The following is a 27,363-nucleotide window of genomic DNA, read 5'->3' on the forward strand; positions in this document are numbered from 1 at the left end:
CATAATTTAGTTTTATTTGATTAAATATCATAAGATTGTTGTAGACTAATTCATTTGACAAAAATAGAAAGTATAAAAGTTTGTGTTTTTAACCGGTGAAAGTTGCTCTATGCGCCGCAGTTTGCAAAGTGTCTGACTTTCCTTGACATGAAATGTGTCCATATGATTACTCTTCTGACATTTTGTTGTGTTTTCATGAGACGGGGAGCTCGCCCAACCTTGTCTGTCAGCGGCAGATCAAATTGTGCACGTCTAACTTTGCACAAGATAACTTCTAACTGGATCATCATCCCTTCTTTGTACACAACACAATTCATTCTGATGGGACCTCGTCTCTCTTCATCTTGTTTTTATTCGTCAATAAAATTGTCAAAACATTTCATCATAGGTTTTTCTTTCGCATTAGGTTTTACATATAGTTATTGTCTTTTTTCATCAGAAAAAGACCAAAACTATCATGATAATTATTAGTCAACAAGCAAAACACTGAAATGAACACCTGTGTCTACACATATATAGGTGTTATATCTGCAGGGCACAAGCATCTTTTATGCAGAAAGTGTGTCATCATTATGATTACAATTATCTGTAAAATAAAATGAGTGCAGTGTTTATGTGCCACATACAGCCCACTTTGATCTTAAGTGGCCCAGACCAGTGAAACGCTCCTTTCCCACAGTGTAAAGAAGTTACATATTTAACAGTTTTTTTTATATGACCATTTTTTAAAACTGTAGTCATTAAAAAAAAGACATTTCTATAGTAGAAATATAACTGTAAAAGCTGTAAAACCTATGACTACAGACATTTCTGCATCTCTGCCATTCAAAGACATTTTGTATACAGTTTTTTAATGTAATATTCAATACTGAACTGTAAATTTAGTCTTTTTCAAGGGAGGAGTTTTTTTTTAATTCACTGTTTTAATAAAAGCCCTATTTTTATGCATTTACTACCACTACAGAGAACACACATGATTTAAAGCCTGGACAAGTTTGAAACCTTTTGTCCTCCACAATGACCTGCTAGCATTTAGATCCGACTCTCCTGTCTCTCCATGTAACTGGCCTATACCACTACACTTGCTGTCTTTGGAACGTCTGCCCCCTTCCTTCTTTCACATAATGGTATGATCCCAGTCTGTCTTTGCATGTGATTGGCCACATGGTGTACCCATCAAAAATAAAGTTCCACCACTGCCTGCATGGATTCTCAACAGGGCTGAAGATTCAGCTTCCACATTAATAACTGACATATGAAATGATCCTGCGGGTTGTATGTAATTGTATCGTAGACAGTAAGTTTGACACCCCTGGTTTAGATGCACTGAAATAATCAGGTGACACTGCTTTCTCCACTAAGCTTCTTCATTGTCACTTGGTTATTGTTAGTGGATTAGGGGATTAGAAAAATATTGTTCATGTTAGGATCAACCTAATTACATCGCTATGGTTACTTAAGCTGGATACCTACGCTGGTTAGAGTTCAAAGTTTGGCATTTGTATGGATTCTAAAAGGCAACGCACTTATATAAATTATTTGCCTGGTGACATTCTGTCTGAATGTATATATTCTTAGCTGAGATGAGTCAGGTTCTTAAGTATTTGAAAAATGATAATTTTTGGAATTACATTCTGAACACCAGAGTACTAAAAATGGAAACCATGTATAAAAGTGGTTGTATTCCATAACAGTTAAGTCAATATTTTTGTTAAAGTCCTTGAATTAAAGCTGAGTGCTTGCACTTCAATCACGCCTCTGTTGTTTGATTTAAATGGACCATGGTGGTGTACAGACAAAAATCACGAGAAAAAGAAACTAATATATAAATTTAAAGTGAACAGCTTACTTGATCTTGTTCTGGTTACTTTTATTTTCTGTTTCTGCTTAGTAACCTGGTCACTTGAATGCATATCATGACTGCAGATAGTTCAGAGTCTCCTGAATGATTTTTGTCTTCTTCTTCTCATCACTCACATTGAACCACATCACTACAGATGGCAAACTGTGTGGTATGGTCTAATTTACTTGCCTTATTAAACGCGAAGAGTTCCTGTTTTAGCCGATCCCTCTGGGACTCTTGACCGTGCCGCCTGAACCTTTTCATCCTGTCAATACCGGCGTGCAGCCAGAAGGCCCGCTGACACTTGCTGGCTGGAGGAGACACAGGAGATAGAGGTAGATGATCCAGCTCAAAAGTAAAAGTTTCAGAGAGGAGAAAAGAGGGCATGTTATTAGACAAATCCTCTAGTTCACACCTTTGTTATTCCTTAGTGAAAAGCAAATATTGATATTCTATTTATTTAACACAATCAAAACCTGTCTTCTTCCATAAGCGTGTTCTCCAGCCACAATTCAGAGATGAATCACACCATCAGATACACAGCTATATTAATCAGTCCAGTTGCCTTCCAAAAAGTACAGAGTGACTCATGTTTTTTCTTGCATCAATAAACAACCAGCAGTTTCAAGGAAAAAGGGGTTACTAGGAGTACCAAAACTTTTGCTTCACTAATGTCTATAGAAACCTATTAAACAAAATATATGAGACCTGGGTGTCATAAGGCCCCTGGCTACATGTTTGGTTGTCTGTGACTATCCTGCCTGAAGTCACTGGGAAATTAGGATTCAAATGTAAATGTTTTCATCATTTGTCCCATTTCAGCAACCAAACATTCTTCTCCATCTGAGATTTTGTGTGATAATACAACCGCTATTTAATGTAGATGCTGTGTGTTGCAAGTGGTTCTTCACGCAAACGTTGCTGCTAAGTTATGCCTACACAATTTGGTCCAGGAAAAAGCAAAAAGCAAAAAGCAAAAAGCATGAGATTATCAAAACTCCACCGTTAAGGCTTCAAAATGTCAACAAAGCTAAAAGACACGGACCTAATTGATAAGTCTTCCTTTATCTCAGCATAGTGAAAGTGTACTGCATTTTGTGGTCATATATGGTTTCTCTGTCACCAAGTGCTAGGTAGAGCACATACTGCCAAGAACAGAAGACAAGACGAGGCTTTGCTGTTAGTCAGCTCCAGGCTACAGTAGCCCTCCCTCTGATCTGAATGGACCGTTCCTCAAACGGTTTTCCAATCGAACTTTTTGAGTCAGGATCGGTTCGATATGCAATGAGATTGGTGTACCCCTAGTAGGTGTCTGCAGCTAACAAAATGACTGTGGATCAGAACCACATATGACCCACCTCAAAGGAACTGAACACTAGAATTTTCAGGACGTGGATGTAGACTGGCTGTTACTGTTAGAAACTCCTTTTTCTGTCATCTGGTGAAGACCCTTTCTTCTGCTTTACTTCCGGCGCCGTCTCGGATGGCAGCCTGTCTAGCATGCTCTCTGCAGTTGAAAATTACTTTCCCCTTTCTTTCTTTTCCTCTTATTTATTTCTTTTTGTCTACTTAGTTAGTTTTTTTTAGTTTATACTTCTTGTGTAGTCGAGAAGTTTTTATCCGTGTTTGGACACGAAACTCCGTGTAAAACTACTGTGATGACCGCGACGCCACGCTGCCCCTTTGTCTATAGCCGGGACCAGCTGCTGGGGCTAAGACAGCACAGCCATGCCGGTGTTCAGCATGAGATCCCTGCGGTGATCAAGAGGATCTACCGCGGCTGCAGAGCTGGGAAAACACGAAGACTGAGGAGGAAAAGATTCCGTCCTGCTCTCCCGTCTGTAGTGACTGGCAATGTCAGATCTCTGGTTAATAAGATGGAGGAAATCGCGATGCTAACAAGGACAGAGAAAGTTTTCCGAGAATGCAGTGTTATGTGTTTCACGGAGACATGGCTGCACAAAAACATCCCGGACCAGGTAGTGGATATAAACGGATTTACGTGTGTGAGAGCGGACAGGGACCCAGGCAGCAGCGAGAAGAAGAGGGGAGGAGGACTCGCTCTCTATGTTAACAACCGCTGGTGTTCCCCCAGTCACGTTAAGGTGAGGATGGCTGTGTGTAACAAACACATCGAACTGTTAGCAGTCGGTCTTCAACCATATTATTTACCGCGTGAGTTTTCCCTCGCCATTATCGTCATTGTTTACATCGCCCCTGATGCCAACGCGGCGCAGGCGTATGACGTCATCAGCTCTGCGACAGCGGACCTACTAAATCGTAGTCCCTCTGCGTTTGTGGCTATAACGGGCGATTTTAACCACACGAACCTCTCCACTGTTCTACCCACATTCAAGCAGTATGTGGACTGCAAAACAAGAGACAATAAAACACTGGACCTGTTTTATGCCAATGCTACTGAGGCATACACCTCCAGCCCTCTCCCTCCTCTGGGCAGGGCTGATCACAACCTGGTCTACCTCCAGCCCCTTTACAGACCTGCCGTTCAGAGACAACCTGCAGCCACAAAAACGGTTACAACATGGACAAGGGAGTCGGAAGAGACTCTGCAGGGATGCTTTGAGTCAACTGACTGGGATGTTCTTTGTGATTCCAATCAGGACAATATTGACAATCTGACAGGCTGTGTAACAGATTATATCAACTTCTGTGTGGGCACTGTGGTCCCCAAAAAAACCATTCTGTGCTTCCCCAACAATAAGCCCTGGGTTTCCAAAGACATCAAAGCAACCCTGAACAAGAAAAAAAGAGCTTTCAGAAATGGTGACAGACATCAACTGAAACTGGTGCAGAAGGAGCTGAAAGCCAAGATTGCAGAGGGTAAGGAGTCCTACAGACGGAGGCTGGAAAACAAACTGCAGGAAAACAACACCAGAGAGGTGTGGAATGGAATGCGGGCCATCACTGGCCTGAGACAAAAGAGAGGTGTTGGGATGGATGGGGACGTCGAAAGTGCTAACAACCTTAATCTGCACTTCAATAGGTTTGACTGCCCTGCATCTCCTGTCTCCACACCCAGCTCTTCCCATCTTCTCCTTTCGCCTCCTCCCTCTCCTGCCCCCTCAGACTGTCTCACCCTGTCCCTCTCAGCAGATGACATCAAAAAAGAATTGGGCAGACTCCACTCCAGCAAAGCTGCTGGCCCTGATGGTGTCAGTCCCAGGGCCCTCAGGTGCTGTGCTTCCCAGCTGTCTGGAGTTCTACAACGGATCTTCAACATGAGCCTGGAAATGCAGAGAGTCCCATCACTCTGGAAGACATCCTGCCTGGTTCCTGTCCCTAAAAAGATCAACCCGTCGACCCTCGGTGACTACAGGCCAGTGGCTCTGACCTCACATGTCATGAAGACGCTGGAGAGACTCATCCTGAAACATCTGCGTCTGCTGGTGGAGCCTTGGCTGGACCCCCTGCAGTTTGCTTATCAACCTCGTATTGGTGTGGAGGATGCCATCATCTACCTGCTGGACCAGGCTTATTCTCATCTGGACATCGCTGGGAGCACTGTGAGGGTCATGTTCTTTGACTTCTCCAGTGCTTTTAACACGATCAGACCATCACTGCTGGGGAATAAGCTCACGGAAATGCAGGTGGACGCCCCACTGGTAGGTTGGATTACGGACTATTTAACAAGTCGACCACAGCATGTCCGACTGAAGAGCTGCCGCTCAGATAACATCCTGAGCAGAACAGGGGCGCCGCAGGGGACAATCCTATCACCCTTCCTCTTCACTTTCTACACATCTGACTTCAGGTACAAGTCTCAGTCATGTCATCTGCAGAAATTCTCGGATGACTCTGCCATTGTGGGCTGTATCAGGGATGGACAGGAGGAGGAGTACAGGAGTGTGGTGGACAGCTTTGTCGAGTGGTGTGAGCTTAACCATCTACAACTTAACATCACAAAGACAAAGGAACTGATTATGGACTTTAGGAAGCAGACTCCTCCTCCTACCCCTGTCACCATCAGAGGGGCTGATGTGGAGATCGTTGAGGACTACCGGTACCTGGGGGTACACTTGGACTGTAAACTGGACTGGACCAAGAACACCAATGCTGTCTTCAAAAAAGGGCAGAGTCGGCTTTTCCTACTGAGGCGGCTCAGGTCCTTCAATGTTGGTAGGAAAATGCTGACCATGTTCTATCACTCGGTGTTGGAGAGCGTCGTGTTCTTTGCAGCGGTGTGCTGGGGAAGTGGGGTGAAGACAGCTGATGCCAACAGGCTGAACAAACTGATCAGAAAGGCTGGTTCTGTCCTGGGTGTCAGACTTGAGAACCTGGAGGAGGTGTCTGAGAGGAGAATGCTAAAAAAGCTTCTTTCTATCATGGACAACCCCTCCCACCCCATGCACACCCCCATGATGGACCATCGGAGCAAACGCAGCAAAAGACTCATTGCCCCGAAATGCAGAACTGACCGCCACAGGAAATCCTTTGTACCGGTGGCAATAAGACTTTTTAAACTCCTCCTCACTCTGTAGGTGATTTTTCCTGTTATTCTGTTCCCTTCCAGACCGTGCAATATTACCCAAGAGTACTTATTGAATATTTGTTTCATCCCCCCATCATACGCTGCTACTCCCTTTTATTCTATTGCACAATACTTTGTCACTTTCTAGAATCGCCTGCACTGATAGTTAAGTTATTTATTCACCAGGATATAGCTATGTATATTACTTCGTTAGAGTTATCCGATACTATGTCTTGCACTATCCTAATGTATATTACTGTACACTACTGTTCTTATTGTATATATTGTATATCTTATTTATCTGTTCCTCTGTCTCTCCTGCTGCTTTGAGCATGTACATGACAAAAGAATTTCCCTCGGGATAAATAAAGTTGTTCTTATTCTTATTCTAAACTCCTTTGAGATTCAGATGATAAAGATTAATAGGACTAACCCCTTCTATGTGATATTAATCTATAGACCACCGGGATTAGCTCGGAGTTTCTTAGTGGAGTTCGGGGACTTTTTAATTGTCCACCATCAAGCTGGAAAGAATCCTTCTGCTGGGAGATTCTAATTTCCATGTCGATGACAGTTCATGCCATCACGCTTCTGACTTTCTTAATCTCTTAGACTCTTTTAATTTTACCCAAAATATGACTGGGCCAACACACAGTTGTGGCCACACCCTGGATCTCATCCTGTCTGGGTCTGGATATCGGACATATCCTTCGTGAGGACATTTTTATTAGCGATCAACAATATCTTTTATTGTGTGAACGCCTCAAGGCATTCACACTATTGAGATCCTGTTTCTCTTTAAACTTTATTCTAGTTGCTCCGACCTTTGCTGCTTAACTACTCCCTCAGTGTTCAGCCAATTTCCACCATTCAAACTTTAAACTGTTCTGCTCCTTCTGCTAATGCCAGCTATATCTTTTGGTGCTCATAACTTTTATACTTTTTGTGATATTAAGCTTTTTATGCCATTTTCGGCCCATTTTGCTGAATGGGACCACATTATCAGTGTGATCACCAGTTTAGCTTGCCCAGCTGGGCCATGTTTTAGCTCAGTAAGATGAGCAGCCGTTCTCAGACTGGGAGGCCCGGGTTCAAATCCCGCTTAGGACACCTTTTTTTCAGTTAACAGTTCAATTTTTTAAAACTCTTTTCAGCACAAATTCCAGCTTCTTCAGCTTCTTTACATCTTTTCAGCAGAAATTCTGCTGATTCACGTCTTTTCAGCAGAATTTTCAGTTTCTTTACCTCTTTTCTGCACAATTTTCTGTTTCTTCATCTCTTTTCAGCAGAAAGTTCAAAAAAATTTACCTCTTTTCAACAGAATTTTCAGCATTTTCAGGACAATTTTCAGTTTCATCTCTTTTTAGTCACCTGAGAACCAGTTTGGCTCAGTGAGATGAGCAGCCACCTTGAGACCAGGTGGCGCAGGTTCAAATCCGACCTGTGGCTCTTGCCGCACATCTTCCCTCCTCGCACTCTCCCTGCTTTCTTGACGCTCTTCAGTGTAGTCTTTCAAATAAAGCACTTTTCAGCAGAGTTCAGCTTCTACACAGTGTTTTCAGCAGGTTAATTTTTGATCAATCTCTATCTTTTGATGCTCATATCAAGTCTGTGACCTGCACCTGCTTTTTTCATTTAAGAAATATTGCCAAACGTAGGACTATTGTCTCCAAAGATGAACAGGAAATACTTTTTTTCCTTTCAGGTCAGTTCCTCTCGCACTCAACGATCCTTCTTCCATCGCACTTGGGGTTTGGTGCCCAATCCAGGGTGGGGGTGATAATATCCCCCCGACCTGTCGTCCTGGCTCCCTCTTCCCATAGTATTTGTGTTGTACCTCGTCAATCTCTAGCCGTGAGAGCAGTTTCTTCTTGCACATGTTGGAACACTGAGCTACTAGTTGTTTTGCTGTCGATCTGGATGCTGGGTATCAAAGATTCCATAGGTCCCTCATCTTATTCATGCAACCCCTTCCACTGGGGTTGACTCGCGTAGTAGCATTCCAACAGCGCCGTATTATCATCTCTTGCCAGCTTGTGCCCTCTTGTTCCAGTAGCCCACTTCTCATCAGTGTGTCCTGGATATATATGTCAACCACAAAGCACCACGCTCTGTTTTGCAGCTATGGAACAGAAAAGCTACTTGGAGTTCTAGATTCAGACAATGGCAAAGCAAAGCTCATACCAGTGGTCAAATGTGTGATCTGCAGTCCATGACCGTCCATTTTCATAACAAAGGTCTGTGCCATGACTCACATGTCTGAGCCAGGTCATTTGCCTCAGTCCAAAGCCAGACATAGTTCTGTTATTGCCCTCAGTGTTCCCATGACTCACATTTCCAACTCAAGCTTCCTCATACTTCCTCAGACTGTCCCAAACAGACTGGGTGGACTTACCAGTCACTTGTTCTGAGGACTACATAGACCTACTCAATGTTGCATCATCCCTTTAAGTGTTTCAGACCAGACCAGATTTCTGTCAGACCAGTATATTCAATGTTTAGAAAGGTCAAGCACGCCAAGACAAGCACTAACACAGCAGTTTTGTGTGGAAAAAAAAACAAAAAAACAAATATAGGTTAAAGTAAACTTTTGTATATTCCATGATTACACATAAATTATTATTTTTAATGTCAATCATAGCTTACAGCTCAGGAAAAATCGTAAATCCAGACTCTCGAATTATTAGAATATTTCCAGAGATCAAATAAAAAGTGTTTTCAACTGGTGCAGAGTTGTTGAATTGACATGTAACTGTTGTTCATAGCTCCTCCCACCAGAATGTAGGGTGTATGCTTTTTTCTCTCATCCCTCCACACTAGAGGTGGGTTTTGATTATCGATTTATCGATTATCCAAGCTAGAATCGATTTTAATGTGATATCGATTCATTAAAATCCTGAATCGATTTTTTAATATAAATTTATTTTGCCCGAAAAGCTAGAATCTCAGGTTAAACCTCACAAAATTTCAAGAACCACCAAACAGCTAAAACAGTAAATGAGAGCAGGTACACGGATTCTGCACAAAGACGTAAACACAAAGTGCGGACCCGCCGACGCATCAGAATCAGTGAGATGTCGCCTTTCTCACCCGACGGCACGGACACGGTCGGGGCTGAAAGCCAACAGCTCACTGATTCTGATGTTTCGGCGGGTCCGTGCTTTGTGTTTACGTATTTTTTGCGCTAGATTCTGAGCTGCAGGTTTTGTCTCTCTCCAACCAAAATTCACTGAACCAGCAGCAAAAGAAGCAGCAAACGACGCTTCACATTTGATAAATATCGTCATGAATTCCCTCTGACTTTTGCTGTTTTGCTTCCACCACAATAAAAATCACACTTCATGCACAGCTCTCTCTCTCTCTTTCTGTACTTCAAGAACAGTTTCCAGTCTAAAAATCTTTTTTCTGCATTATTCGCTTGCTTGTTACGCACAAGTCTACCGTTGTTTACAGCGCTGTCGGCAGCTGTTTTTTTCCTTTTACTTACTTCCGAAAAGAAAGCCTCATTTCTGTTGTTCAATAGGCTACTGAACAAATTTTAACTTTTTAAAATTATGCAAAATTGCAAAACGCTTAGCTGTGTCTCTAATAAAACCTCTGTAACTTTGCTCTGCTTCACTTCAGCAGCATCAGGTACTGTTCATATGTTAATTAATGGTTTTCTTTCATTTTTGATCTACTGCAGAATATTTTTATAAAATCCCAGGCCAGGAAAATCATCTTCATGTTTTTCTGTGTTTTATCCTCAGTTACTTTGACACAAAGGCATCTGCTGTGATGCTTACACCTTTGATAAAGTCTCGCAAGTGTCAGCTTTCTTTTTATAGATATAAAAATATGGAAATGTACTGATGCATGATCTGAATTATAATATTTCTGACTGTCTGAGGCAAAATTTATGTTGCAAAATATGTTTTTGTAACTGCAATACACTACAGGAAGCTATGGGGGTAGTGTCGCTTATATCATCTGCCAATACTGCACCCAATACTAAGCATAAGAACGTAACAGGAGCACAGAAGAGAATGGAAACTTTTTTTTTTTTTTTTTTTTTTTTTAAGTGAAAGCATTTCACAGAAAACAAATAAAGTTAAACACAGACTGTGAAAAGCAGAGTTTTCCTTCCAACACAGTAAAATTGCAGTGCACAAGCATTTAAAACGCCAGCACCCTGGAGAGTGTGATTTCAATTCTGAATTGGTCCATTTTAGGGAGTTAAGTTAGTGCGTAGTGTTTATGTTAATATTTGTACAGTAATACTGATGTTTGTACAGTAATGTTGATATTAGCTTACCTGTCGGAAACTTCTCAAACGAAGCGAACACCATTTCAGTTTTGATAACTAATGAGGAGTAGGAGCAGCTACACGGTCTCCTCGTTTGTTTGATTTTTTTCTCACATTAATATTAGTGTTTATTCTGAATAATAAACCTAATGTTAGGTAGTTAATGTCTATGTTTAATATAATTAATTGTGATTAGTAACGGTCTTTTCTTTTCTGTTTTGTTCTGTTTAACTAGTGTAGATGAGTTTGTCCTGAAAAAGAGGCTCATGCACCTGTCAAAGACTAAAGTCATGACAGCATGAAAATCAGCTGCAGCTGGGGACATTATCTCAAAGATAAGAGCAAGCCTCACTCCAGAGCATGTCCACTGCAATCATGAATTCATGAACTGAATCATCTGTAAGCTTTAGAAATTTGTTTTTTTGGACTGAAAGAAAATACCTTTTCGATTTAATTTGAAGCTGTATTTGAACTTTTTTTTTCTTTTAAACAGAATCCATTTTCACACAAATAGTTTCCTATTTGTACATTATGTTTTGTTCAAAATACCACTAACACTTCAATTTCTATTACCTAATATTTTAATTTTATTTTATTTCTGAGGGTCCTATTGATCAATGTTAAAAATACATTTGATTACTTTGTTATTACATGTGTTAATGCAAAATGTAAGTAATGTAAAGTAAGTAAGTCCTTGACCTTTGCTGTGCCCACTAATAGTCCTTGGAGCTCACCATCACTGCTTGTCCTAAAACCTGATCAATTTTGATTTTGTAATGACTTCTGCAAGGTTAGTGTCGTTACAAGCCAGATTCATTCCCACTTCCATGCATGAATGACTTTACTGAGTATATCAGTTTAGCCAAGTTAATAACAAAGACAGATCTCCTTTAAGGATACTGGTGGGTCCCATTAACCAAACTCCTGTCTGTAAGACACCTGACAATGTCTTACAATAAACCATAATGCCATCTGGATTAAGAAACACACCAGCCATGTTCCAGTGGCTGAACACCCTTTTGTGCAGGGCCAGTAATTGTGAAGTTTACTTGCATGTTATAGTGTCCTACTGATCCACCTGGACCGAACACATCAAAACCTATCCAGATCCTGCAACAATGCAACAACATATCTCCTGGCTCGTCAAACACATTGACCATCTTTTTGTCAAAAAATAAATAAATAAATAAATAAATCTAATACACTATAACATGATCTAAAAAGAAGCATTAGCTTTTCTACTAGCATTGCAGGACTCTGAAGTGTACCTTGGCACCAGCTCTGTTCCAACCATTGTATTCTCCGATCACAATCTTCTCATATTTTTGACTTTGATTCAAAACAGCAAGATTTCAACATCAAAATTCACTATAAGAATTGCTTAAAAACATCATAGCTCTGTCCAGGTCATGAATCAAACATTTCTTTTATGGGAGAAATGTTTGATTTGTGTGTGTGTGTGTGTGTGTGTGTGTGTGTGTGTGTTGGCTGAAACAGGTGACTGCAGAATGGATTGTGATGTCACAAATGCTGGTTCGTGCCACCCCTGGAGAAGCAAATGACCGCGAACACTCCATCTTGTATCACTATGGTCACCATGAGCATATCTCCCATGAAGATCATGATTTAGACTTTATTTACCTTTGACTGCAAATTTAACAGGCTTGTCTTCTTATGCTATTCAATATACCATCCTGGATGCCTTTGCTCTCAAGCAGCAAGACACTGTTTGCTTTTCATAACACAGCTCAGCGATATCATCAAATTCCCAGTATATCCATCAAGCCATCTAAGTTAGGGAGTGCAGCCATGCAAAAACACGCCTATATCCCACAACAGGAACCTCACACTGCTTAACTAAGCAGAGCTGCTCCATAGCTTGTGGTTCTTAAAGACAAAGCTAACATACTGCTTAGTGCAAGATGAGTAGCTGCAAATCCATGTCATCCAAAACATTCCACTCGAGATCTTTTGCAATGGTAGCTATGCCAGCACTCGCTCAAGACAGGAACAAGTCTTCTTGAATGATATCTGATCAAGTCACAAACTACAGGTACAAACAGGAATACTCATCCTGTCAACACAGGGGAAGCACTAGGAACTGCTTTCACATGTGAACACACCTATCTCACACAAAGAAACACGTCATAAGACACCAAATAAACTGAACATGCAGGACCTCACCTCGCAGTGATCTTCAGCTGGCAATAACTGAACTATTCTCAGTTACGGTGACTGGGATGAGTGATTACTAAAAGGTCCACTGCTAGTTAGGGGGCTGTGGGGTGTTCTGTCTTTGCTCTGAAGGGGAAAGGGAGGTATAAAGGGTGCATGAAATAGAAACCACAGATGTTTTACTGAAACCTGGAGAAAAAAAGAACTTTTGCTGGTGAATATGCATGAAGCAAAACATCATTATTTGTGTATTTAAACAGCAGAAAGAGACGGAGGCAAGAGGAGTACAGCATAACAGCAAACATAGCAGAGGTACCTCCCTTTACCCTCTTTAGTTTAGCAAACATTAGATTGCTAGACAGACAGATTGTTAGCTCTGGCTGCCAGGATATCACGTCTCCCACCACCTCACTCATTCCTTCCTATAATGAAAAACCAAAGATTAAGGGGAGGGTGGTCGAGTGCACAAAGTTTACATTAACTAAACTGTGATTCTAAGAGAAAGTAGTTTCAGACCTGAGCCATTAAATGACATACTCCTCAGGATAGGGACATCATACAAAGGTGTTTAAGGTCCAAGTGGGTATGGGTGTGTGTGTGTGTATATATATATATATATATATATATATATATATATATATATATATATATATATATATATAAAACCAATTCCAAGGGGATTAAAATGTGGTATAGTTCTCAAAGATAAATGAGGGCAACTGCTAAAGACAAATGATATTACAGATCAGAATTATCTGATAATTTGCCTAGCGTTTTATTTGATTTAGAGACATTGTGGTACGATACATCACCACTTTTACTCCTGTCTGCAGAAAACAAAGCTTGTAGAGATACACTTGCATGCTACTGTGAAAAAAATATAGCATGCCAATCAAGAATGATTTAAAAAAAACATCTTAAATAGACAGTTGATCACGAAAAAGGTTCAGTTTACAAAGAAAAAGAAAACTGTACAGGTGGGTGAATAATTAGATTTTAACTTAAAAAAAAAAAAAAAAAAAAAAAAAAAAAAGACAAAATCCTAATTAAAGGAAAACGAGCTACTTGAAATAAAACAGTTTTCTTTTGTTGCCATGATGCTCATGTTTTGTCTTGTTATAAATCATTAAGGACACATCTTACCCTTAGGGTGATGCATTTTTACTTCAGAGTTTAGTCCATTTTGAATGGTAAAATGGTAAATGGCCTGTATTTGTATAGCGCTTTACTTAGTCCCTAAGGACCCCAAAGCACTTTACACTACATTCAGTCATCCACCCATTCACACACACATTCACACATTTTGCATCAAAATGATGAAAAAAAGAGCCTACAGTTCACACGATCTGCATAGTTATGAAACGCTTCAACAGGTGAACCTGTAACTACCCCCATTTCTGGCAGCACACACCCAAGGTGTCAGATAGTTAACATTTTGCTCCCACTTAGGTCTCTAGCTGCCACCTAGGCCTTTTGTTTTACTGTCAATAACACCCATACGTTTGTGCCTAACATCCTTCTAGGTGACCCTCATCTCTCATCTACCTGAAAAAGCAGGTGTCTGTTGAGTTAATAAATAAAAAAAATTCTATAGTAACTGTGAGTAATAACGGTGCCATCTTTGCCTCCTCCAGCCTATACTCACCTGCACACTGTACCACTGTGGAGAGACACACAGCTCCTCCCCCTGACTAACGCTTCAGAGGCCAGTAAATTTCCCATTTCAACAACGGTGAAGTACTAAACAATTGGTCAGCGCTCACATTAACATTAGCCTTTTAACTATTAGGAGTTACCCAATAGCCACATAAGTCCCTTTTCCATTAGTACCTACTTGGATCAACTTGCCACAGACTGCCATGACTCGACTCAGATCGACTGGTTTTCCACTACAATCTGGTACTACCTAACATGCGTGGTGGTCGTCATAGCAATGCATCCGTGCATCCTGCAACGTCATTTAAATGCAACACGAAAGCTACAGAAAAGGTGGACGTCGAAACAAGAATATACCTGCTGATATGGCTTTTCAACAGACTCAAAAGCCAGACATTATCCTGCCATGATCAGGAAATTCAGGACCAAATTAGAAACAAAGTAATTTTCAGTCTGGAAAAGGTTATGAATCCATTTTGAAACTGTGGGACTCAGCGAACCACATTGAAAGCCATTATGCACAAATGGCGAAAACATGGAACAATGGTCAACCTTCCCAGAAGTGGCTGGCCACCAAGAGCACGCAGACAACTCATCCAAGGGGTCACAAAAGACCCCAGAACAACACCCTCAATTAAGGTCAGTGCTCATGACCTCGCCATAAAAAGGGTTATTAGGGTTAGGGGGCAATAACTTTTTCACACAGGGCCATGTAGGTTTGGATCTCTTTCCCCTCTTAATAATAAACACCTTCATTTAGAAACTGCATTTTGTGTTTACTTGTGTGATCTTTGTCAAATATTTATTTGATCTGAAACATTTAAGTGTGACAAATACAATGCCCGGAAGTGGGCAAACAATTTTCCACACAACCACTATACCTATGGTATCAACTTCAAAATCCTAGGTGATTTCCTTCTCTAGTTGTTGCATTACCAAGTGTGGATTATTAATCAAAGAGCAGCCGAATCAGACAGGACTCAGATCTGAGGATGTTAAGAGCTGCAGGCAGATGTGGACAAGAAATAAACTATTCCACCTTTACAATAATTTATTAAAATGTGTTTCTTATTTAGTTTTAGTCAGCTGTGAAGTCAGTTTTAAAATGCAGGCAGTGAGTGGTTCAATCTTTCACAGCAAGATCTCTCATTTCTTTTCTTTTTTTTTTTTTAAGCATAACTAGCATTACACTTTGGGCAAAGTTCATTTCTAACTTTTCCATAATGTTCTTCCTCTACAGTAAGGAAATTAGGGATGCTGCGATTTATTAAGTAATTTGAATAATTTGATTATAAATAATCCTTAACACAAATTCTTTGCTTCGATGCTTCAGTTAATGCATGGCTCTGTAGCATGTCATTGTCACGCGAGTGCTTCACCCACATTTGCGACTAAAAACATCCTCCCACAGAAATGTATTTAGGAGCAGCATGTGAATAAAAAGTATGATAACATTAAGCCCAAGCAGCCGCCAGTTTTAAAGAAAAACACTGATGACACAACAGCAGCAGTGAAGATGATGCCATCATAGTTTCACGTGGCGCTAGAGTCTGCCTACACACACTTGACAAAGACCAAAGAGGCGGAGCCAGTGTCAAGGTGAGCTCAGGTTGAGTGAAAAAACAAAACAAAAAACAAAACGTGTTTCTAGTGGAGGATTCTAAGGCAGGTTCTGAAGCCACTGCAGTCCTGCCCAATTAGTCCAGACTCATAATCTAGAAATTAACTTTGGCCAAAACAGAGACGAGTAAACCTATAAGCAAAAAGTTGTTCAGTCTGCAGAAAACACATGAATCCACATACCATGGTTGGATGGACTGGATGAGAGTGCTTCAAAATATGCCTTGGAATTCTTCGGTTAAGATTTGAGTATGAAAGTGATGCCAGTGATAAATTAGTACATCCACCGGTGCACAATAGAAATGGTTAAACAGCTAAATTGAAGCAAACTTCACTTTCAAAAAGTCATCATTTACATTTACATCATTGCAAACATTTGTGACTTCATTAGTAATTTACACATCTGAATTCGAATCGCTTAACTCTGATTAGATTTAGTCGACAATAATCTTAAGTTAATTCATTTGACTAAAATATAAAGTGTAAAAGTTTGTCGTGCTTTTACTGGTGAGTTGCTCCATAAGGTTCACAAAGGCTCCCATTTTCCCTGACATCGCATGTGAAATGTGTCCATATCTCTTCTCGTCTCTTCCTCGCAGTCTTAATTCAGTCCATATAAACAAACAGTACAGACAAGCAGAAGAACTGGTTATAAAATAACCAATGAATTAAGCAAAAACAAAAAACAGCAACAACAAAACAAAAGTGTGTGTGAAACATACAATTGAAATAAATACACACAAGACAAGGAGAGAATACAGAAATAAACTAAGCACTGTCACAAGAAAATAATCTATTTAAATCGTATGGGTTACATATGTGGGTAATATGTTACGTTACTTTTTTCTCCCTGTTCCAACACACAGTGGTGTTTTATGTAGCTTATCTGTGTAGCCAATTTAATTAAAAACTTACACTATGAAATAAGAAGTTATCTGTAATCTTCACATGCTTCATCTGAAGCACACTCTGTGTGTATTCACTCACTAATTATATTCACAGTATTCACTTATTGTGTCTTAAGGGATTCGCTAGCAGCATGGCCTCTTCACCTGTCCCTCCTGCACTTTCCTGCTCTTTGTGTCAGATGTTCAGTTACTCTTTGGCCTCCTTTGGCAGTAATGATACTTGTAATAACTGCAGCCTATTTGTAGCTCTGGAGGCCTGAATTAGAGACTCTGCTTCAATTCACTGACTGCTCTGCCCTGTAGCCAGAGCAGGCGAAAGTAGCGTAGACCCCGATAGCGCTCCCCTGGCAGATTGTCCTGAGGAGCTGCGAAAACAGGATGGCTGGGTGATGGTCTTAAACAAAAGCCCCCAGTATACCACCAAAACCTCATCCCCTTAGAGACTGTGTCAGCTCCCAAACAGACAAAAACAAACAAACAAACAAACCCAAAAAAACAAACTAAAAACCAGCAAAAATGACTTAAACATAAAATACATCAAAGAGAGAACAATACAGCATCCATATCTGCACCAAGAGTAAAACAGTGAAATGTGGATTGTTAAACATTAGGTCTCTCTCTTCCAAGTCTCTGTTAGTAAATGAATTAATAATTGATCAAGAAATCAATTTACTCTGCCTTACAGAAACCTGGTTACAGCAGGATGATTATGTCAGCTTAAATGAATCAACACCCCCCGAGTCATTCAAACTATCAGAAACCTTGAAGCACAGGAAGAGGGGGTGCGGTGGCAGCAATCTTCCATGCCAGCTTATTAACCAACCAAAGACCCAGACAGAGCTTTAATCCAGTCAAAAGCCTGATTCTCAGCCTTGTCCACCCTAGCTGCAAAACTCAAAAACCAGTCCTATTTGTGATCATCTATCATCCACCTGGGCCTTACGCAGAGTTTCTGATTACTCAGACTTTTTATCTGATTTTGTGCTCAGCTCAGATAAAATAATGATTGGGAGTGATTATAACATCCATGTAGATGCTAAAAATGACAGCCTCAACACAGCATTTAATCTGTTATAAGACTCAATTGGCGAATTTTAAAATGTAAAACAACCACTTTAATTACACTCTAGTTCTTGTTTTAACATATGGCATAGAAACTAAGCATTTAACAGTATTCCATGAACACCCTGTTGTCTGATCATTTCCTAATGACACTTAAATTTACAATAATGAATTACACAGCAGTAGAGAATAGCATCATCACAGTAGGCGTCTTTCTGAAAGTGCTGTAACTAAGTTTATGTGTATCCTTTAACATTCATCCACTGCTATCTTCTTTTATGCCTTGTGCCAACACAGCAGTGCTGTTTAAATAAAACTGAATTGAATCGGATAAGCAGCCATATGTTCTGGACACTCAGATTAAGAGAGGAGAGAAGCAATCAACAGATCATCACCTGAGTTGGGTCAGGTAGTGAGGGACGAAGCTGGACAGACATGCCACATCCAAATATATAGTGAGGATGAGCTGGGAATGCCTAGCAGAGGCCCTGGTCCATGAGCTTTTCAACTCTCACCTCTGACAGAGGTTCGACAGCCTTCCGAGGGAGACTGGGGACAATGTTCAGCACCTCTATTGCTGAGGTTGCTGCAAGGTGGTTGGTGCCTGTTGTGGTGGAACCAGCTGGTGGACACCAAAGCTGAAGGAGTCCTATCAGGCTGAAAGTAGAGTGTTATCAAGTAGGGCTGGGCCATATCATACCGTTCACAGTAAACGCGCATGCGCAGTGCCTTTGTTTTCATACGCACATGGCGGCAACGGAGAATGAGAAGGGTGAAAGCAGATCGTTGAATGAAACAGATGAACCAGAATTGGTTTGTAAAAGTGCTGCAACTTCAGTGGTGTGGAACTGGTTTAGCTTTCGTCCGTCAGATACACAACAAAGCACTATTTTTGGTAGAGCATGCTAGCGGGCCGTCGTTATTACCGTGTTTTTTTGGAAAATACGGCATACTTAAAATCAATCCTTTGATTTTTCTGAAAATCGTCAGTGCCCCTTATAATCCCATGTGCCTTATGTATGAATTCTGGTTGTGTTTACTGACCTCGAAACGATTTTATGTGGTACACGGCGCTCGAAAATCTGTCAAATGTTTTAGTACGACTTTGCTAAGCTACGAACCCGCACTGCTTGATGGATTGTCGGAGCATTACGGCTATCGTAGCAAGGAGCCTCGCGGAGTGATACGTACTTTGCTTCAACATAATCTTTCTCACTCACTATGTGTTAATAGACCTCTCTGCATGGAATCATACTTGTTATTAATCTCTGGCTCTCATCCATAGCATGTCTTTTGTCCTGTCTTCTTTCTCTCACCCCAACCGGTCGACGTACATGGTTGCCCCTCCCTGAGCCTGGTTCTGCCGGAGGTTTCTTCCTGTTAAAAGGCAGTTTTTCCTTCCCACTGTTGCCAAAGTGCTTGCTCATAGGGGGCCATATGATTGTTGGATTTTTCTCTGTATGCATTATTCTAGGGTCTACCTTACAATTATAAAGTCCCTTGAGGTGACTGTTGTTTTGATTTGGTGCTGTATAAATAAAACTAATTTGATTTGATTTAGCACAACTACTTTTAATACTACTTTAAATATAGAATTTAGGATAGGATAGTTCCTCACCTGTAAAAAACTGATCATTTTCATTTGATCAGAGACTGTGATCACCCACCTCAGGGAAACCATGTGAGCTCTCAAGTTGTGTGGCCAATTTAATCGTGATGATTCGCGGCATAAAACACGTACAATTTTCATTTCTGTTTTCCTTTAGATTTCTTCAGCTTTGATTAATGTAATGAACGTGTCAGTATTTTCACTGCTGCACATCAAACAGCCGTTGTTAGCTAATTCGGGAAACGTCATTTTCCAAATTGTAAACAAATGTTTTAATACAACGCTTACGTTTCTGCCAAAGTGTAACTCTGTTTAACGCAGTAACCTGAACCTTTCCATCGTAGATGCTGCAACGTCACTGCTTTGAACCTGACCAATCAGATTAGGACTCCTGTTCCTTTGAGCTTTGTCCTCCACACTCAGTTGGTTTGAGCATGCAGAATTGAGCTTCAAGAACAGTTACCCGCAAGAGCCTGAATCTACTGCATCACTTGCAAATCAGGCAACCTCGTGTACATGTGCGTATTATTCACCATCAGCTGATCTTAAGCTTGTGATTCTGTTCTGAAGTTAGGGGTGGGCGGTATAAACGGTATAAACGATATAAATTGCTCCAACGGTAGAGATTTTGACTATACCGCTCTACCGCGATAGCGCATGTTGATGGTGTCATCAAGCGGCAGCTGTTTTGGTCGAAAGAATTGCAGCGGGTGCAAACAATATCATTTGCAAATTATGCCGGGCGACAGTAATAGCAAAGACACAAAGCACTTTTGGAATATGGGGAAAGCCAAAAACTGCGCTTCCTCCACTTCCGTACCATTGATTCATTAATGCTGAATTCTCTCGCAGCTGCTCTATTCGCTAACTTTTATCAAGTGGAAAACGGTTAGCGTTTGTCCTTCAGCTTCACTGTGCTAATGTTATGCTAACGTAGCTGTTTTGCTAGCACATCATTATATACCAGCTAGTTCAACTTCAGTAACCCTACAAACGTCACTGCTGTTTAGTTTTCTCTCTTCATTTATGTTGGAAGTGATAGCAGAGCTGTACGTTTTAATTTTTTCTGATATCTTTCAGTCAGAACATGCTATATCATGTTTAGGTGGAAACTAGCGAGCTAACTTCCTGCTAACTTCTAACTCTGTTGAATTTAATAAATTCTGTTTTCATGGATGCCTGGATGTTAAACTTAATTGTTACACCTGGTAAAGCAGCAATGCTGATCATTTTATTAAAAATGAAAGAATTTAGACAGCTTTTAACTCTCAGTGATGCCGCAGTGTTCGTTTGACTTTGGGACCTGCAGCAGACGGAGTTTTGGACCCAGATTACTCCACAAGGCTCCTGTCTACGGAGCCGTAATGCTCTGACAATCCATCAAGCGGTGCGGCTTCGTAGTTTACCAAAGTCGTACTAAAACATTTTTGGATTTCTGCGCGCCGTGTACCACATAAAATCGGTTCGAGGTGAGTAAGCACAACCAGAATTCATACATAAGGCACACTGTCGATTTTTGAGAAAATTAAAGGATTTTAAGTGTGCCTTATAGTGTGGAAAATAAGTTATACAGAAGAAAAGAATATATCAAAATATATATCGTTACCGCACATGCTTCAAATTATACCGTGACATGGATTTTAGGCCATATCGCCCAGACCCATCTGAAGTGTTAAAACATTTGGTACCTGAGAAACCAGGAGCTCATCAGCTGTAGTATATACACCTCAACTTTTTAAAAACATATAGTGTTACATATCTTTAATGACAACTCAATAGTTCTTGGCAGAAAAAGAAGCAAAGCACTGCAGATGGGAACCTCATCCAACACACACTTCGACCCGCAAACAGTGTCGTTACATTACCACAATTGTTTGTAGTTTCAGAAAAGTAAATTATTAGAATTTAAATTGTTTGTAGGTCTTTTCTTTTATCCAAGAGAGAAAGGTATTGGATGAGCACACATACACACTACTTTATGAAAACTAATATCAAAATCTTCACATCTAGAGTTGCTTTGTGTATGTTTTGTTTCAATCTAGAACACTATAAACAATCATTTTCATGAAGTACCAGCAATAAAAATATACTATCCATGTGATGTCATAAGCTCTGACTTCATGTTTACCCAAACAATGATCGTGATGAGGATCTACTGACAAACTTCCTTGAGGCCAAGTGTGCAGAGCCTTTCATTCTCAGGGTTAGGCTATCCTCTGGAACAATGTTTACAGTGTCAAGTTTTCAGTTATGTTTCAGGGCTCGCAAAATCGCTAGCCCGACGTTCCGGGGCTAGCGATTTTTCCAGTCGGGCTACCAGAATCTATCCCTGCCCTGCCCGTCGGGCTATCATAGAAAGGAAAAATATATGTCAATGCTTTTGCATTTTGTAGCTGGGTAAATATGTCATTGGCATCGGTGAGCCACTGTTAATATGTGACTAGGGCTGCTCAATTAATCGAATTTTAATCTAAATTACGATCTGGGCTTTCAACGATCATTAAAAATGACTGAGCCGATTATTAGCACCTCCCTCGTGCTTTACTCTCGCGCTGCTCCGTGTGGCAAATCGAGCGCACCTCTCTGCGTTTCAAACACGCGTCACAACAATTAAGAGGAGCTAACAGAGGGAAGCTCGGAAAGCTAAGCAGAAGTTATTTGGAGAGGAGAGTGACTGCTGTTGGTTGAAAAGAGAGGTAAAAAACCCTTCAGTGGTGTAGAAACATTATGGGTTCGCGGAGTCAGACGTGGATCAAGTAGACATAGTGTGTAAACTTTGCCATGTCGCTCTGTGGTGCAGCTAAGACACCAAAGTTCACTAAACATAGATATTTACATTTTTTAACACATTTACATTTTATTTTTTATATTGCAAACATTTGCACTGTTATCACTATTTGCACACTATTTTATACTATTTTTGACAATCTTTAAAGCCATTATTCAATACATTGTTATTGTTAAATAAATATCGTCAAATAATCGAGATCTCAATTTCAGTGAAAATAATCGTGATTATCATTTTTGCCATAATCGAGCAGCCCTATATGTGACATATTGAAATCGCATTTGAATTTGCGCTTGTTTTTTGCTTTCACTTTGCAATCGCACGAACTGTGTATAGAGAGCGACAGTACTGATTGATGAGTGACGATAATTTGTGCACCAATTCCTCTGACATTATCAATCGTTAGTTTACTATCAAACATGACAAGTGAAATCTCCCGCAGGAAGCTTAAACATGTGAGAGGTTGATCGCGCAGAGAATCGCTGAGCGTTATGTGAGTGCGTGTGTAAAGGCAGCAGGATATATATTTTAGTTCTGCTGAGCCAAATAAGACCGGTCAGGGTGAAGAAGTGACAGCCAAAGAAAAGCTTACCACAAAACGGAAAAGTTATGACAAATCAGACTATAAGGCAAAAAGAAAGTGCAGCTTTATGGTTTCATGGACAAAAGAATTTCTGTGGCTGCAATATGACAAGCTAAATAACCAGGGGTGCACATAAGTGGTCCGCAGGTGCGCATTCGCTGTCAAAATAAAATACGCGCACAAGATAAGAAGTTGCAACGCGTGTTTGCGTACATAAGATTTTCTGGAGGAGGACAGACATTTGTTTAGAACAGTTAAAGATGTCGAAGAAGCTCCTTTAAGCAATTACTTTGGTGTTCCTCCACCTCCAAAGAAATGTCAGATGGAGTCCGAACCACAAAAGAAGCGCGTATTCTAGGAAAAGTGGTTGCAGGAAGTGAGCTGGCTTTAAACAAATGATGAACGCACAGAGATGTGGTGCAGAATGTGCCATGAAAATCCCACTCTAGCGGACAAAAACACTGCCTTTTATATGGACGCAAACGCGCGTTGCAACTTCTTATCTGGTGCGCGTCTTTTATTTTGACAGCGAATGCGCACATGCGGACCACTTATGTGCACCCGTGTAAATAACATAATGTTCTGCCGGGTGTGTTGTTGGTTTCCCTCGATTTCTGAGTCGACAAGTGCCTTTGTTACTGGGACCAGTAATTTTAAGAAAGGCCCCCACTAGAACCCATGAGAAATGCAAGAAATGGATTATTGCTCAGTCTGCAAATAACATACTAAAAATCAATCCTGAAAAATCTGTTTAGAACAGCCTACTCTGTTGCAAAGAGTGAACTACCACTGGCAAAATTTAGCAGTCTTTGCAAACTTCAAAAAGCAAATGACCTAGATCTTGGTTCCACTTGCCTCTTACCTGTGATTTCAGTGGAAATTTCAAATTCAGGATCTGACACAGACTGATTCATGTTCCACACAGTTCTTACAAGTTCATAGAAATTTCTGTTCAATTACAACCAAGTATTTGAGTTAATGATTGTAATTTTTATACAATATTGTAATTTGTGTTTCAACAATTTTTTGATTAATGTTTTGTTTCCGTTACAATATTATACATTAAAGTATAATATTGTAACGGAAACAAAACAGGAAACAAAACATAAAAAAAATTGCTCCCTTTTTTATTCGGACTACTTAAATTTATTTTGGGCTACCAAAAACTGAAGAGTCCCTGCCCGAAGGGCTACCAGGGATTTTGAAATTTTGCGAGCCCTGTGTTCTAATAGTGTCTATCGAGCTGGCAAACACGAAACATGAGGTTTTACATTTGGATATGCTTCTTTTCCATTAGCAAACCAAAGAACAGCTTTGTTCAGTGCATTGCCCTAATCAATTTAGCAAGCTGACTGTCTGAGCCAAGCAAGGTCTTCGTCATCTCCTTACCTGTAAAAGGTTAGTAAAAATTAACCTCCCCATTCAAAAGTTTAAAAATTCGAAGCCTTTGATGGCAAAGCTTTGTCCATTGTTTCTTTATATTTGCACTGTGTGAACAACTAAAACCAAAATTCCTGGTAATGTTCAGGACTGCTCCTTTAGAAGAGGTGAACACTCTCCAGCTTGCCTCACTTTTGGGAGGGGCCATTTATTTTGCCTCTATAATAGTTTCAGGTGGACTTTGCAATGCAGGTGGAATAACACCAAGCCTGAGAACAAAGGCTTTTGTTTGACTAGTCCTGGGCTCATGCAGGTGGAAGTACACAGCCTGTGCTTCATTTGGCAGTATCCTGTCCAGACTGTACAGTGTGAATGCTGAACAATGGCTGTTCTAATATTTAAACGGATTCCGCTTTTTTTTTTCTTTTCTTTTTTTGCACCAGTTAATAGAACAACTTTTTTGCATATGGGTGGTTCCATTTTGGTGATAACAAGCCAAGTTACTCAATGAAATTCAGTGTTGTTCAGTGATTAAGGCACCAAGCATGCACCTGTTGCTAACTGGAAAGTTGACATAGCACAGAGAAAGCCAGCGGTTTGGACCCATTTCACACCATCTATGCCAACAGCTTTTCATTGCAAACATTTGTGACTTCACGATAAACTGTGAGCATGTGAGTTGAACTTCTTTCCTGTTATGTTTCTGTAACACTTTTATTTTGATTACAAGTAACAAAATATATCGTTACCATTTTTAATATCTTCACATTGTGACACTGCACATGTGATGCATATGTATGATTAAGTGCACCTACAAGAGAAAGGCGAAAAGAGACCATATGACAGCAGAGTGCAGTAAACACTGAGCCGAAATAAGGCAAGAGCAAAGGATATAATGGAAGTTGATTTTTCATGTCTGTCGGTCAAGATGGCATTTATCATTTCACTAAAATACCTTTTGGCAACACCTCACTTCACTCACACTCACACACATTTAGGCAGACAAGAGCAATATAGTAATATGGCTGATGTTCCTTATTAAGTAGTCAGAAATTTTAAAAATAAATCTTTAGTGTGTAAACTGATGGGGAAAACCCTGCTTCATTAATTTTGTTTTACAAAGTCTGATGTTGTCTTACACAACATTACTAGTTTGTTCCTCAGAGTGAGGAATACTTCATATGAATTTGAGCTGATTAGACGAAGAAATCACAGTACATATGCATTGTACTAAAGTTCAGGACTTCAGCTCAGCTCTGACTCAGTGGATACAATGTCAGCAGTTTTATAAATACGAATTATCGTGAAACCAGCCAAACAGGTGAAACCGCCTTCCTCATACTCCCCCTCCCCAAACACAGTACTTACTCACTCTTGAAACCAGACCGTTGACTCAAAGGGCTTACTAACATACTGACTGCTGAGACACACCTTAGTCAGGTTAGATGTCGCCGTCATTATGCAACATTAGCTGCAACTAGTACTCACCTGGCTGCACATGCAGGTTAGCAAGAAATTCCCCAGTTTCTCTAATACTGCTGACATCTTGCGGGAAACTGCTAATCCATTTCTACCCAATTTTCCTCCGTGTGGACTTGTCTTAATAACTGAACGGCTTCAGGCTGCTGCAATTAGGTTTACTGTAGCTTTAAGAGTGAAAACAAGCTAACCGATGGCGAAAACTACCAATTACATACAAAAGCTGACTGGTGTGGTTATAGTCATTTTTTTATTTAATAAAGAAGGCAAGTTACTGATGTGAGACGGTAATTTCAATCGGTCCACCTTGTATTACATTTTTGAAAACTCGACGACTTGCCGAAAGTTAAAGCGTCTGTCATCGCAAGACTCCATTCTTGCGATTGTAATCGGTATGAAAATTTTGAGAAAAATATACACAAAACTGATTTTTGAGGCAACGCTCATATGCCTGTTTTGCTTGGTTTACTTCAGATGGTTAGAAAGCTAACCATAGAAAAACTGGCAAATGACATATTCTGGCTCTATACACAACTTGAGCTAGCTTCAGCTGAAGTGTGTACATACTGAAGAGTAAACAGCATGGAATAAACTGTTAGCCGGACGGTTCACAACAACTATGGGCACAAGGTCTGAGAGCGTGCGGTCCGACTTCCTAACTCACCTGATTCCAAACGGCCGTTGCTCAGCAGAGGTGCACCGTTTACAGCCGCTGAAAGAAATTCCAAATCCGACCAGTTCCCGGTGTATTAGTTACAAAGAGGTATCTCTCCTCTTCCAGAGTCCAGGAAGACTTAGGCACGCCGTGAATAAGTATTCCCGGAATCCAGGCGACAGGCTTCTTGTTGAGTAACTATCACATCTAAAGATCTATAAGGAACTAAAACTGGGTTGGCTGGTTTTTGTTTTCCACCGCTGCGGTGGTTAGCCTCAGTATTTCCTGCTAGGCTAAACCTCACTGCTGTGCTAACTCCGCCCTCATGACACATTCAAGCACACCTCGTAAACGTGTGCTGACGTCCGGTCAGTGGTTTGCTTTGAAATTTGGTTGAAAACGACGAACCAAGAGCGGCATATCTAGCCGCATGTAGGCTGGTAATTGATAAAGTTCCTGGGGAAAATCTGGTGATGTTAGAAGAGACAGCATCTATCCCACTTTGGAAGGAGCAACATTCATTTCTAGAAACTGGCCAAAGTTATTAAACCCTTCAAAACGTGACTATCAAGGAAGCAGAGTTTGTTATTTGTTATCCATCTACCACCTGACCTTTACTTTGAGTTTCTATCTGATCTGTGCATATGTACATGGTGAAAATTATATCATCAACACTATTATTAGACTCAACTGGCTTCTCTCAAAATGAGCCCACCTACCACTTTAATCACACTCTTGTAGTGACATGTGGCATAGGATTACAAATTTAACTGTAATCCTTTAAAACTCCTGTTTGTCTGATTGTTTCCTAACTAGAAAACACCACTGAGT

At 40.5% G+C, this 27,363-nt stretch overlaps 1 protein-coding gene across 2 annotated transcripts in view; it reads right to left on the reverse strand.

The window, feature by feature from the left end:
* llgl2 (LLGL scribble cell polarity complex component 2) overlaps positions 1-26,830 on the reverse strand; it is a 46,196-nt gene extending 19,366 nt beyond the window's left edge. For both annotated transcript variants that reach the window (XM_063481741.1, XM_063481740.1), the window contains exons 1-2: positions 26,542-26,830; positions 2,033-2,154 (exon numbers count right to left, since the gene is read on the reverse strand). In XM_063481741.1, coding sequence (XP_063337811.1) covers positions 2,033-2,107 — 75 coding nt within the window. In that variant the 5' untranslated portion in view covers positions 2,108-2,154; positions 26,542-26,830. The remainder of the gene's footprint in view (positions 1-2,032; positions 2,155-26,541) is intronic.
* Between the last annotated feature and the right edge of the window lie 533 nt (positions 26,831-27,363).

This window comes from Pelmatolapia mariae, linkage group LG8, assembly GCF_036321145.2.
Source record: "Pelmatolapia mariae isolate MD_Pm_ZW linkage group LG8, Pm_UMD_F_2, whole genome shotgun sequence".
Taxonomy (NCBI): Eukaryota; Metazoa; Chordata; class Actinopteri; order Cichliformes; family Cichlidae; genus Pelmatolapia; species Pelmatolapia mariae.